This window comes from Gekko japonicus, unplaced genomic scaffold (genome assembly GCF_001447785.1).
Source record: "Gekko japonicus isolate JY-2015 unplaced genomic scaffold, Gekko_japonicus_V1.1 scaffold584, whole genome shotgun sequence".
NCBI lineage: Eukaryota > Metazoa > Chordata > Lepidosauria > Squamata > Gekkonidae > Gekko > Gekko japonicus.
Genome location: NW_015173141.1, coordinates 762,768 through 775,714, shown reverse-complemented (window position 1 = coordinate 775,714; position 12,947 = coordinate 762,768). Strand labels below are relative to the sequence as shown.

Sequence of the window (12,947 nt, the reverse complement as noted above, 5' to 3'; positions counted from 1 at the left end):
AAAGATTTCATGAGTATCCTCATTTTCTTCCCCAAAAAGGAAGCAAAATTACTGGCTGTTATGGTGAAAACCCTGGGAACATGATGTTGATAATAATGGCTTCTTAACAGTGTGGAGAGAATGAAGAAAACATGGCAAGATCTGATTCTAATGATGTTTGTGATACGTTTATATATTGATAGAACATAGAATGTAACTTGCTCTGGGCAATGGCTTTGATGGCTTTGTTTTATAGAAATTGCTGCGTACCAGTCACAGCATCTGTTTTTCCTAGGAAAAAGAATCACACAGGAAACAACTGCAGGAAATGAATAATCAGATGGCTGCAAGCAAAATCCAAGAGTTGGAAAAAGCGAAACGAGGCCTTGAACTGGAGGTACACTTCAACAAGAAGCGCTTGGAAATGGAGACACTGGCTGCCAGAGAGGTAAATTCTTTCTTTTAAAAGTGTCCTGTCTGGTCAATCAGACAACCTATCCTGATACAGTATTACTACACTGGATCTATCGGTTCCATCCAATATGACTTCAGTAAGTGTCCTCAAGCTCTTCTTTCCTAAAACCAGCTGCCATATGGGAGAGGGGAGTTTATGTAACATGAGTGCTCTGGTGTGCCACTCAGAATTAGGCCACTGAAAGGCATATCTTGAGGGTGCATCTGTGCAATGCAGGATATTTGGGAATGTACTCGAGGAAGATGAGACATCTCTTTAAAATTACTTTAAGAAATGGAAACACTAACAAAAATAATATTCATCTCTCCATATGAATTTAGTCCCAGAATAATAATTGACTGTTTGACCTCAGTTGCATGTATGTCTTTGGTAAGAATAGTACATTTCTAATATTTAAAAAATGCTTTTCTCAGTCATATCAAGGTTCATCTAGCTGCTGGTGGTAACGGTGTTCTGTTACCAACAGCAGCCAATTGAATGGATACCTTTGGAAAGTCATGATCAGGGCACGAAGTTGAGAGCCATCCCTTATTTTTGTTCAGCATGTGCTATTCAGAGGTTAGTGCTTCAAGTTAATTAAAACAATAATAATTCTGAGGCTTTCCCCTGTAGCCTTGGGTTACTGAAGGAACAGATAATTTCAGGCTTCGTTTAAGTACAGAATCTTTCAGTGCATCTGATTTCTAAGGTGTGTGAGCAAAGCAAGGGAACTAACAGAATTGATCTCATTTACATTGGACAGTTAGTATTAAGGAAAAATGGATTTAAATGTATGATAGCAGTAGCATCCCCCCCTTTTTTAAAGTATCCAGTTTTTTCTGCAAAGGTCATAATCATTGTTTTGAGCTAGGCACTAGAAGATCATACGATTCGTCATGCCAAAATTCTTGAAGCTCTGGAGGCTGAGAAGCAGAAAATTGCTCAGGAAGTACAAACTCTTCAGCAGAGTCGTGGAAACAGAAATAAAGGTGTGGTCATATATAATACGGAGTTACCTGTATGGTGGTTACATTCAAATATGTGTTAAGGGCTTTATAGAACTAGCCTTAGTTCTTCTCTGCTGGTCTCTTCTCCTTTTGCTGGTCTGTCTTCCAGCAGATAGAAAGCAAGTATGTAATAACTTTCCCCTTCCTGTATGCTTTATTATTTTTACTTGGAGGGAGGGCAGCACTTTTGTGTGTGTTTTATTCATTTAAAGAATTTAAATCCCACTGAATCAGTCAGGATCACTATGGAGCAAGTAACCCGTGTGGCAGGAATTGCACAATATGCCAATAGAAATTATCCCCCCCCCCTTTACTTCTACAGTTCCTATTAAAAACATATTTAGATTGCAAAGGGACAACACAGGGAGTTCTTGTGTATACACTGGAACTTCTAAGGCAACCCAGGGAAAGTTAGCTCCCAGAATGGCATCTGATGCAGTGTTAGGGGAACTGTAGGGTACATTCATTGGTTGCAGTGACACAGAGGGAGTCCCGGATCTTGCTTTGTTTAGAAAAACATTTTTCTAATTTCTGAACTAGGTGTCACATATATGACTATGCTGTGCAGATAAGGTTGACAGCATTCACTGTGGCTCATAATTTCAAGGTTTGTCGGGTCACTGAACTGATTACATAATTATCAGCTGGTAATTTAACAAAAACCTACCCCAAATTCTGTTTCTTTTATGTTTAGAAGAGCCGAACTGGAGTTCTTTGAAACTATCCATGATGATCAAGGAGGCCAACACTATTAGTAGTAAATTAGATAAGCACACTGTTTTTTGTAGGTAAGTAATTGAGTTAAAATGTCAGAAGCTATGTTATCAGTTGATGGTTGTCGTTGCAGTGTCTTTTAAATACAGGAATCAGTTAAAACATTTCAGGGAAGTACATGTTCTTTAAAAGTGATTTTGATGTTTTGGAAGCAAGAGTTTGATGAGAATCAGTCCTGGCACTCTGAATATTTCTTTTTTTAAACGAAAAGCCGCCATAATGTTCTTGGCTACTGAAAGCCTTTTTGTTCCAGTAACTTTTGAGGAGTTCGGAAGGTCTGTAGCTCTTCAGTTCAAGACCCTAGTGCCGCGTGATGGAGTGAGCTCCCATCTCTGGCCCCAGCTCCTGCCAATCTAGCAGTTCAAAATCAAGAAACTGCAAGTAGATAAATAGGTACCGCTTCAGTGGGAAGGTAACAGTGTTCCATGCGCCTCGGCGTTTAGTCATGCCGGCCACATGACGACGGAGAAGTCTTCGGACAGCGTTGGCTCTTCGGCTTGGAAACGGAGATGAGCACTGCCCCCTAGAGTCGGATTCGACTAGCTTTTGAGCAAGGGAAACCTTTACCTAGCTTATTTAAGGTAAAGGTAAAGGTTCCCTTGCTCGAAAGCCAGTCGAATCCAACTCTAGGGTTGGGGTGCTCATCTCCGTTTCAAAGCCGAAGAGCCAGCGCTGTCCGAAGACGTTTCCGTGGTCATGTGGCCGGCATGACTAAACACCAAGGTGCACGGAACGCTGTTACCTTCCCACCGAAGTGGTACCTATTTATGTACTTGCAATTTCTTGCTTTCGAACTGCTAGGTTGGCAGGAGCTGGAACTAGAGATGGGAGCTCACTCCATCATGCGGCACCCGGGTCTCGAACTGCTGAACTACTGACCTACCACAGTCTGCAGTTCAGCGTCTTAACCACTTGAGCCACCGCAGCTCCTTTATTTTAGCTTATTTAGCTGTGTGCAAAATACTTGTTGCCCACCCCCATCTTTTCAGTAGACAAGGAACCGCTGTGATGATTATTCACCAAAACAGTAAATACCTGTCATTCCCATGTTTCTTTTACCAGGCATGATGAAATGAATGAAGGCCGTGGCAAGGGTTCTCCTCTTCAAGTGCAGGTCCGTAACATCAGGCTGGGAGTTGCAACTTTCTGGAGTCTGGAGAAGTTTGAGTACAAGTTGGCTGCAATGAAAGAACTCTATGAGGTTTGTTTAGGAATTTTTAAAAAATCCTTGCCTTCTAATATTGCTTTTGTAGGAACTCAAAATTTTGCATGTTTGAACTTAAGCTGCTTCAAAGAGAGACTGTGTGTGTGTGTGTGTTTGCACATTTATTTACAATGCATATTCCACAGTGAGTGATGGATGTAGCATGTGGTTTATGCGGCATTGTGAATGAGACTCCCCTCTCCTTGTGCAGCTTGGGAAGATGTGCAAGAGATTTATGTATCTGCTTCCAGTGCTTCTGTATCATGTCTTAGTCTCCATTTATGTTTTATTTATATGCCTGCTCATTTTCCAGACCTTTTGGAAGTCTGCTTATTCTAGGTTCCAACCCATCTTTTTCCAACCCTTTAATCCATTTACATTTCCCACTTACCTGTCTATAGCTGTTGTGACTCATTTTTTCCATCTGGTGATTCCAGGCAGACACAGACAGCTATGGCATAAATAGTCAGTCTAGTTTCACTTTTCTTGCTTGCCAATCTGGTTTTGAAAACAAGATGCATTTACTGTGGTAGTCAGTGCTCCACCTGCTGTCTGTCTGGTGTTATAGCAACTAAATTCCAAATCTTGGAGTGCAAAACATTATCAAGGTCTTTTCTTCAGCTGTAAGAGCGAAGAGATGAGCTGTTTCTCTCACTCCTGCTGTGTATTGTGGAGGCTTTGATAACAATGTTCAATGATATCATGAAACAAAAGTGCCTGATGTCCTAAACTTAACCGTAAGGAATTCTGAGAAAAGACGTCTGAATGTAGTAAGGGCCCTTCTGATTTAAATTTGTAACGATTAATGTGCAAATAGTGTTAGTGGCTACTTTTTAAAAAATTATGTAAATGCCTTGTTAACTGTAAGGAAACTGGGCTTCTTTTCGTTACAGACCAATAATAGTAACAAAGCTGACGAGATTTTTTATGATCCCACGGATGAATGGGAACCTGATCTTTTGAATGCGTCCATGACTTCTTTTTCTAGAAGGAGGTAAATAATTTCCTATATTAATTTTAAAGCTGATTTTTGACTTGGTGCAAAGTCTTGTAGGTTATCTATGTATACTAATGATCAATGGAAAATATAAATGTGGATGAGCATTTAGGAGAGAGCCAGGGTGGTATAGTGATTACAATACTAGGCTTGAAGACCCAGGTTCAAATGTCTGCTCTGCAAGGGAAGTTTACTGGATGACCGATCTAATTTATTGCAGCAAGAGCCAGTAAAACAGTACAATTCTGATATGAGAAGGATTAAAACAGTAATAACATGGGAATAGTATTAAAACATTAACAAAAGAAAGTTAATAAAATTAGTAAAATAGAATAATGTTAATAAGAGAATCATACAATCTTTTCAGCTAAAATAAGTTTACGTTTCCTAATAGCTAAGCAACAAACCTTTGCCACAGCATAAGTCACTGAGCTCTGAACGTCTTTTAAGTTAGTCCAGTCACATCCTCTCAGCCTAACCTACCTTACAGGATCGTTGTGAGGGTAAAATGGAGGAGGGGGGAAATGATGTAAGCCACTTTGGGTCCTGATTGGGGAGGACGGCAGGGTATAAATGAAGTAAATAAAATTAATAAGTAATAAATACTTGCAGGTTGTCTAGGCTGGTAATCTTTGATAGCCAGCAGTATTTACATTTGTTCCTCAAAACAGATTGGGACAGATAGGAATAGCAAGCATTGCTATAAAGTCGTTTTCCGAAAAGAATCAGGGAATGTCCATGGAGAGTATTGCACTAAGATGGCCAGCTGGGTATCCTATGTATAGGGACAGCCATGGTTGCTAAAACTTCTAAGAACTCCTGGCATTGTTGGAGAATTTTGTGTGTGTGTGTGTGTGTGGGGGGGGTTTTGGAGCCAATAATGAAAATAGGTTGGATACGACTGGCTTTTCCTTTGGCACAAGAGAGAGGAAAGCCCCCTTTTTCATCTCCAAATAGGCCATGATGGGGATCATGAGACTTGAAAGGACGAAGAACTGTGGGGGAAAAGCTGGCAGGACCCAGCCCAGTGCAAATTAATAAATCCTTCTACATAGAAAGATAAATGTAATGAAGTTTGTTGGTGAGTTTCAAAAAATGAATAGAAGTCTGTCTTGTTTTTTTTTCTGTTCTCAACCAAATTCCAGAAGTAGAAGTTTGAGGAAGAGCAAACGAATTTCTGGATGTTTGTCCGAGGTAAAGCTGAGTCTACACAATCCATATTTACCAGGTGTGTGTGGCATATCATGACATTCTAAAGCTGTTGTGAATCTGACACCTGGAGACAAATCATATTTATAGGGAGTGGAATTCTTTGAAATAATCTGTCTCTCTCAAGACTGACCACTAACAGTCTTTGAAGTTAGTGCACTTTCTTGATTAAAAATAAGGATTTGCTTATGTTTTGCCATTTAAAAGATTAGGTACGGAATCTATTACTGTATTGGCTTCATTATTCATGTTTACACACACACACACACACACACACACACACATAAACAAAATTTATATCCCACCTTTCTGCCCTCATAAGGGCCATCAAGTTGGCTAATGAATTAAAACATATGTAGTAAAAATCACATTTTAAAGACTATTAAAAACAGCAACAGCAACCATTATTAAAACAACACCAGAGCTAAAATACATACAGAACATAAAAAAATAACAACAAACATTGGGCAGGAAGGCGGGATCACTGAAAGAACCTTAAATGAAACAAAGTCTTCATCTGCTGACAGATGATAATGGAAGGGGGCTGATGAGTCTGCCTGGGGAGAGAGTTCCTGAGTTTTGGTGCCACTACCAAGAATTTATGAAGTTGTTATGTTATCACAGGCACAAGAAATACATTGGGCAGACCGAGTTTGGATCCACCGGAATCATTTGTACCTGGTATCTGTAAGGAGCTGATAAGTTTGGCGCTGGATGTTTTGGAACAGACTCATGAAGAAGAGGAGAGCGTGGCACAAAGTCTCTTAGCAGCCTTGTTCACCGTTTATGCTGAAGTCAGTGCCATGACACATGCATATGAAGAAGCTGAAGAAAGTCAAGAGAACTGTAAGCTCCACTTTATTGACAAAGCCCATTTTCCACTGCTTGCATTGTTGTATGTGAAATCGCCTGACACAGGCCACTGGTCCATATAGGACTATTTAGTCTGGCTGGCAGCAGCTCTCTGTTGTCTCAGGCAGAGGTGTCTTCTCAGAGCTTCCAGAAGCTGCCAAGGAGTGACCAGACAAATGCTTCCTCCCCTTACCCCCCTTCAGAAGATCATATGCAAGATGTTTGGTTAGAATGCACATGCTGCTACTGCTGTCTTCTGTGGCATCTTCCCTGGTTCTTTTAACTAGAGATGCTGAAGACTGAACCAGAAACATTCTACCCACAAAAAAATGCGCTGTAACACTGAGTTATGGCCCTCTTGCATTCCACTTTTCAATCTTCTCAGAATTATTGACAAATGATTGGAAACATTTCTTTCTCCTCTCTAGCCCTTTGCCAAAATAACTTGTCTTCTAATTGATTCTTCTTGTCTGTGTTTAGTTTTCACTGTGGACCAGGCTGCTCAGTCCTGCAGCATCAGAATCGCTTCTTCCTTTGAACAGCTTGTGGTTCTAAGCAAGCAGTGGCTGAGCGGTTCCCGAAAAAGCGAGGAATTTATGCACACTTATGACAGACTAAGGGACGGCCTAAAACAGTTGGGAGGATACTTGCAATTGCTATTGCAGGTGAGGCATCTCATTGCAGTTTTCTTTAAAAATGAAACTTACATTGGGAATGTAGCCTGTTGTATGGCAAAAATATCACAATGTTCTGTTGATGGTGCTGCTATTTGCACTATTGTTGTATACTGTTATCATGGTGGAAAGGCGCATAACTGCCTATGCTGAATCAGACCCCTAGTCTATCAACGTCTGGAGAACCAATTTGGTGTAGTGGTTAAGTGTGCGGACTCTAATCTGGGAGAACTGGGTTTGATTCCCCACTCCTCCACTTGCACCTGCTGATGTGACCTTGGGTCAGTCACAAGCTCTGGCACAGCTGTCCTTGAAAAAGAGCAGTTTGTGTCAGAGTTCTCTCAGCCCCACCCACCTCACAGGGTGTCTGTTGTGGAGAGGGGAAGGGAAAGGAGTTTGTAAGCTGCTCTGAGACTCCAAGTGAAGGGTGGGGGATAAATTCAATCTCTTCTTCTTCTTCTTCCTCCTGACATTTAGGGCTATTCCTCAGTAGAACAGGCTTCCTCAGGAGGTGGTGGGCTCTTCTTCTTTGGGGGTGTTTAAGCAGAAGCTAGATGGCCATCCGACAGTAATGCATATCCTGTAAATTTAGGCAGATCATGAGAAGGTGGATGGGTGGGAAGGGATGAGCCAGTGCTCAGCTCTTGTTGCCCTTTCTTACATGTCCAGGGAATTGCTGATAGCCACTTTAGGGTTCAGGAAGAAATTTTCCTCCAGGTCAGATTGGCCCAGGGATCGTGGAGGTATTTTGCCTTCCTCCTGGCATAGAGCAAGGGTCACTGGGGGAGTGGGGGGTAGCTGTGATTTCCTGTATTGTGCAAGGGGTTGGACCAGATGACCCTGGAGGTCCCTTCCAGTTCGGTGTTTCTAAGGTCAGTGTTGTCTGCTCTGATTGGCAATGGATGTCCAGGGTCTCGAGTGCAGGACTTTCACAATCCCTAATCCCCCTCCCCCAATCTCTTTAGCTTGAGGTGCTGGGGCTTGAACCTGGGACCGTCTGTGGATCCTGCCACTGGGCCACGGCCCCCGAGACCAGCCTCTGAAGGTGTACTGTAGCAAAACGTTTCTTAACAGTTATTAATTCTGTATTTTTGTGTCTCAGGGCGGCTGTTCAGATTTGTCTTCAATAGTCACAGAGGCACAGAAGAAAATAAGGCGCACGCTGAAAGAAATGGTAAAATGCATAGGACGCCTGGTGGTACTTACAGGGTTGGACCTACATTTTCCAGCAGGACATAACGGTGATGCGAGCAATCTAAAGGTAAAACAACGTGTACTTGAAACATCAGGTTTAAGATGTTTCTAGTAGATAAATCCAAGAAGGAAAATTAGTAAGATGTTAAGCCGTGATCACTAGTTTGAGTACAAGCTTCCCTCAGCTGTATTTGGAATCAGCTCAGTGCTTATGAGCTTTTTCTGAGAACTCCCAGGGGAGAAAGTTCATTGGCTGTTGAAGTTGGTTGCCGCACCATCATTTCGCATTGTCAAGACCAGCTCTTCCAGAACGTCATCTGTCTTTTGTACGGTGGGTATGCCCCGGAAAGCCTTCTCGGGGAAGGGAGTGGCACAGTTCCTGAGTTTTCCCCCACCCCAAATAAGCAGCAGCCTGTTTAACCTACTGACAGAGTAAGAAATGTAGAAAGATTGTTCTGTGTTCCCACTGTCCGGCCAATGGTATATGGCTGTGATGGTACAATGCATTCATTGAGGGGAACAGTTTTAGCTGGTGCTGCTGCAACTTTTGGATCTTTTAACATATTTTGCTTCAGCGTGTGCCCATGATATGGGACTATGTGAAAAACAATTAACTATCCTGACTTTCCAACAATAAGTGATCATTCTAAAACTTAATATGGTTAGTTAGCAAGGGATTCGCTCAGACATCTGAGCTTCAGGTAGGTAGACATGTTGGTCTGCAGTAGAAAAGTGAAATTTGAGTCTCATAGCACCTTAGAGGCCAACAAGATTTCCAAGGTATAAGCTTTTGAGAGTCAGAGCTCTGAGGAAGGGTCCTACTGGGATTCAGTCTTGTATATGGAAGAAAGTAATCCTAGTTTAATTCAATGGGGCTTACTCCCTGCAAAGTCTTCTTAGTATTGAAGATTTCCTCCCATAAATAAACCACTCCATACAAAATCAGGACCTAATCTAGGTGAGCACTTTTAAAAGGCTGTTACTGCTGTGTGTTTTGATAGAGCCATTAGATTTTTCAGATCTAAATTGTAGAAAGTAACAGTTTTCTTTTTTTCTGGGGGTCAGGAAGAACTGATACCTGACCTCTATGATGGTCTAGGCGCAGGACTGGAACATCTTTTAGACTGCATACAGAAGTCATCAAGGGATATGCAGGATGAACTCTTAAAATGGCATCCACAAAATGAGGTGAGAGAGAGCTTTTTAAATCATGCCATCTTTTTGGCACAAGGAGGGAGATATAGTTTTAGGCAGAAACCGATTTAATGTCTTACCCTGGATTTTATTTATGAAACATTGGCATATGTTAGTGGTTTTCCTATGTATATACGTATATTTATGTATGGTTACTCTGTGTTCGTACCTCCCTTCTCATATTATGACAGCTGTGCTGTTTTTGCTGTCACTTAAGTTGTTCACTTTTTAATACCAGAAACAGTTTGAATTAATGAAAGTACATTGAGAATTCAAAACAAAACGTATTTTCAATTATGTTTAACAGCTATGTGATTTTATTTTTAGAAGTATTTTTAAAGTTTCTGTTGACCCTCTACCACCTTTCCAGAAACACTGGATCATTAATTGCTCAAAAACTCTTCTCTTAATTGGTAACTTACAGCAACATAATAACCATTTTTATTGTGACAGCTGTTGAATTTAATTATAGTTTAAAGGTCTTTGCATGGAAGTACATACTGTATTCCAAAATACATAGGCCAGGATTGAAGAGGAACAAGCTTGTAGCTGAGTAGAAGTTATAATTTCCCCCTTTGAACAGCTGACTCCTTCCTGCCCTGCCATGGCATATGGTGTCATAAGCAGCTTGAGAATGGCCTGCCAGTTTCCAGAGCAGCATGCTACATGGCATAGGCTGCTTGAAAAGAAATATGCTTTAAATGGTTCTTAAAAGCACAAAACTCCAATATATTAAATTATCTTAGTTGGTTTGTAATTATCAAATTTGCATTAAAGTATGTAGAAAATGCTTCTTTAAAAAAGTAAAACTATATTTAAGACACATCCATTGTGTGTATGAGTCTGCATTAAGGGTGTGCAAATTTTTTTTTTGAGATTTTTCAAGTCCACGTGTATTAGACCCGAAAGATATTGGTATTTCCCAATGTTTCTGAATCCCAATACTGGTATGGTATTCAGATTCGGGATTTTTTTTTGCTCCGTTATACCCTATAGGGACCATTATAGTAAATGGTCCCCATAGGGTATAGTGTGGAATCGATCTGGGGAGGCTGTTTTTGAGGTCGAGGCACTAAATTTGTGGCATAACTGCTGGTGCCTCTCCTCAAAAGAACTCCCAAGTATCAAAAAGATTGGACCAGTAGGTTTTATTCTATGGCCCCCAGAAAAAGTTCCAATGGAGGGGGAAAAAGACATTCAAAGCGATCATGGGCCCTTTAAACACCCTCTGCCAGCTCCGAGTGAACTCGGAAGGCATTTAAAGGGACTGAGAGCCCTTTAAATGCCCTTTAACTGTGGCTATCTGGCATTCCCAGGTAATCTCAAATATTTTCGGGATTATGTGGGAATAGCTATATTGGATAGCCGAAAAGAGACTCTGATCTGTATTCAGCTGAGAAAATACCCCCAAAATCACTTTTTCAGGTATTTTTTCCGGCTTGGATACAGCTGAATGCACATTCCTAGTCTGTATATAATCTTTAGAAAATGACCACCAAAGCTATAATCAGTTTTCTGTAAACTGAGGGCAGTCTTGCTGTTTATGAACCTGCACTGTAAGTATATGAAGAAATACAAGCAGGGGAAAAGGATAAACTGAAAATAGGGTAGAGGTGAAATTGGGGGCAGATGTTTTTCACAACCATCTGCACTTTAACAAAAAAATATATTTTTTTTTGAGGCAGCAAAATCACAAAAGCGAAGTGTCCATAATTTCAATTTTGGTTATCATTTGGACTGTGTTCGTTTTAACATTATCCTGCTCCCCTATCTGCCAAAATTAAAACTTTCATTATCTGAATCTAATAAACTGTGTCGGACACAATGAATCAGATCCTAAGAACAGTGAGCACAGCACCGTGAACAGAGCCCCCCCCCCCGAAGCCCATGAGGACCAGTGGACCCTTAGGGAGGGTATGGAGTACGACACGGGGATCTGCAATGGGAGATGGGAATTGGTGGAACATTTTTCTCCTGCATTCATGCAACACATGTGAATGGAAAAGAAGAAGAAGAGATTGGATTTATACCCCGCCCTTCACTACCCAAAGGTGTCTCAGAGCGGCTTACAAACTCCTTTCCCTTCCCCTCCCCACAACATACACCCTGTGAGGTAGGTGGGGCTGAGAGAGCTCTTGACAGAAACTGCTCTTTTTCAAGGACAGCTCTTATCAGAACTATGGCTTGCCCAAGGTCATCCAACCAGGTGCAAGTGGAGGAGCGGGGAATCAAACCCGGTTCTCCCAGATTAGAGTCCACGCACTTAACCACTACACCAAACTGGCGTTAGGAGTTAGGATCCCACCCAATGTATAAAAAAAATTATTTTTGTCATGATCAAGCTTTATTTCTGATGGTTTTGTCACTATCAAAACAATATGGCCTGGTTCATAATACTGGGTGATGTAAATATGCTCTTCACGGTGGTAGAGTGGATCATGGGGAAGTTCACGTGTCTGTTGATCTAATGTCTGTGACTCTCTGACATAATTAGATGTTGTTAGGTGACCGGTGTGGCCTCTCCTCTGCAATCCAAAGATCATGTCACCTGGTGTGTGTGAACCAGGAGAAGATTGATGTGATTAACTGTATTGTGCACAATTGAACATGTTTAAACACATTCTAAAAATGGTTTCTTTTCAGGTTCAGAATCAGCTAAAGAATAAAACTATAGTTTTGGCTGACCTCCTTGAAAAGATCATATCTGATTGTAAAAAGGTAAATGGAAATCTTTCTTAATAACATTTTTCACTTGAGCTTTCCCAGAGTAATGTTAGCTACTCATTGGAATGGCATTCCATTAACTATTACTGTGGTAAGCGTAACATTTTCCTTAGATTCTCTGGGCTATGAGCAGTAGCTAATCCTTCCTTTCAGGCGCGTACATGTATGATATGCATATTTTCCAAATATCTGCATTCATGCTTTATGCATGTAAAATCTTAGGTGTATGCCTGAAAATGTAAATGGGGTGAAGATGCTGTTATTGTAAGCATGCTACATTTATGTAGCTCTTTAGATATCAATGCAGCTCAAGAGTATCTGAGGAACAACCATTTAGCACTATGATGCCTTAATTTGATGGAAGTTGTTGTACTCTCTCTCATCTTCTGAAAATTTGTACAAATTAACACAGAAAGAAATAGCTTTATTAAGGAGAGAAGAACCTGTCGATCGGGAGGTGAATAAAGCAACCAGTAAAGCTGCCAAATTGTTGGAGTTTCATCACTGTCTAGATCAAGTCTACCAGATGGTCACTTCTTCATTACAAGGTACTGTGCTTTGTTGCTGCTTCTTTCTCACCCTACAAAATCACTCTAAGGCTATGATTAAAGAGAAGACTGTGGTGGGGTCCTCTAGATTTGCTTTTAGATCTTTTCTCAGTGTGTTGACACCTTGATTGACTTTT

General features: G+C 41.0%; 1 protein-coding gene across 1 annotated transcript in view; it reads left to right on the top strand.

Moving 5' to 3' along the window:
• Nucleotides 1-12,947, top strand: part of KIF14 (kinesin family member 14) — a 36,560-nt gene that overhangs the window by 19,758 nt on the left and 3,855 nt on the right. Inside the window, 12 exon segments of the mRNA XM_015422283.1 lie at nucleotides 275-427; nucleotides 1,305-1,422; nucleotides 2,138-2,228; nucleotides 3,277-3,415; nucleotides 4,312-4,412; nucleotides 5,561-5,643; nucleotides 6,249-6,470; nucleotides 6,957-7,141; nucleotides 8,253-8,411; nucleotides 9,410-9,532; nucleotides 12,182-12,256; nucleotides 12,675-12,810. Of these exon segments, the coding sequence (XP_015277769.1) occupies nucleotides 275-427; nucleotides 1,305-1,422; nucleotides 2,138-2,228; nucleotides 3,277-3,415; nucleotides 4,312-4,412; nucleotides 5,561-5,643; nucleotides 6,249-6,470; nucleotides 6,957-7,141; nucleotides 8,253-8,411; nucleotides 9,410-9,532; nucleotides 12,182-12,256; nucleotides 12,675-12,810 (1,585 nt within the window).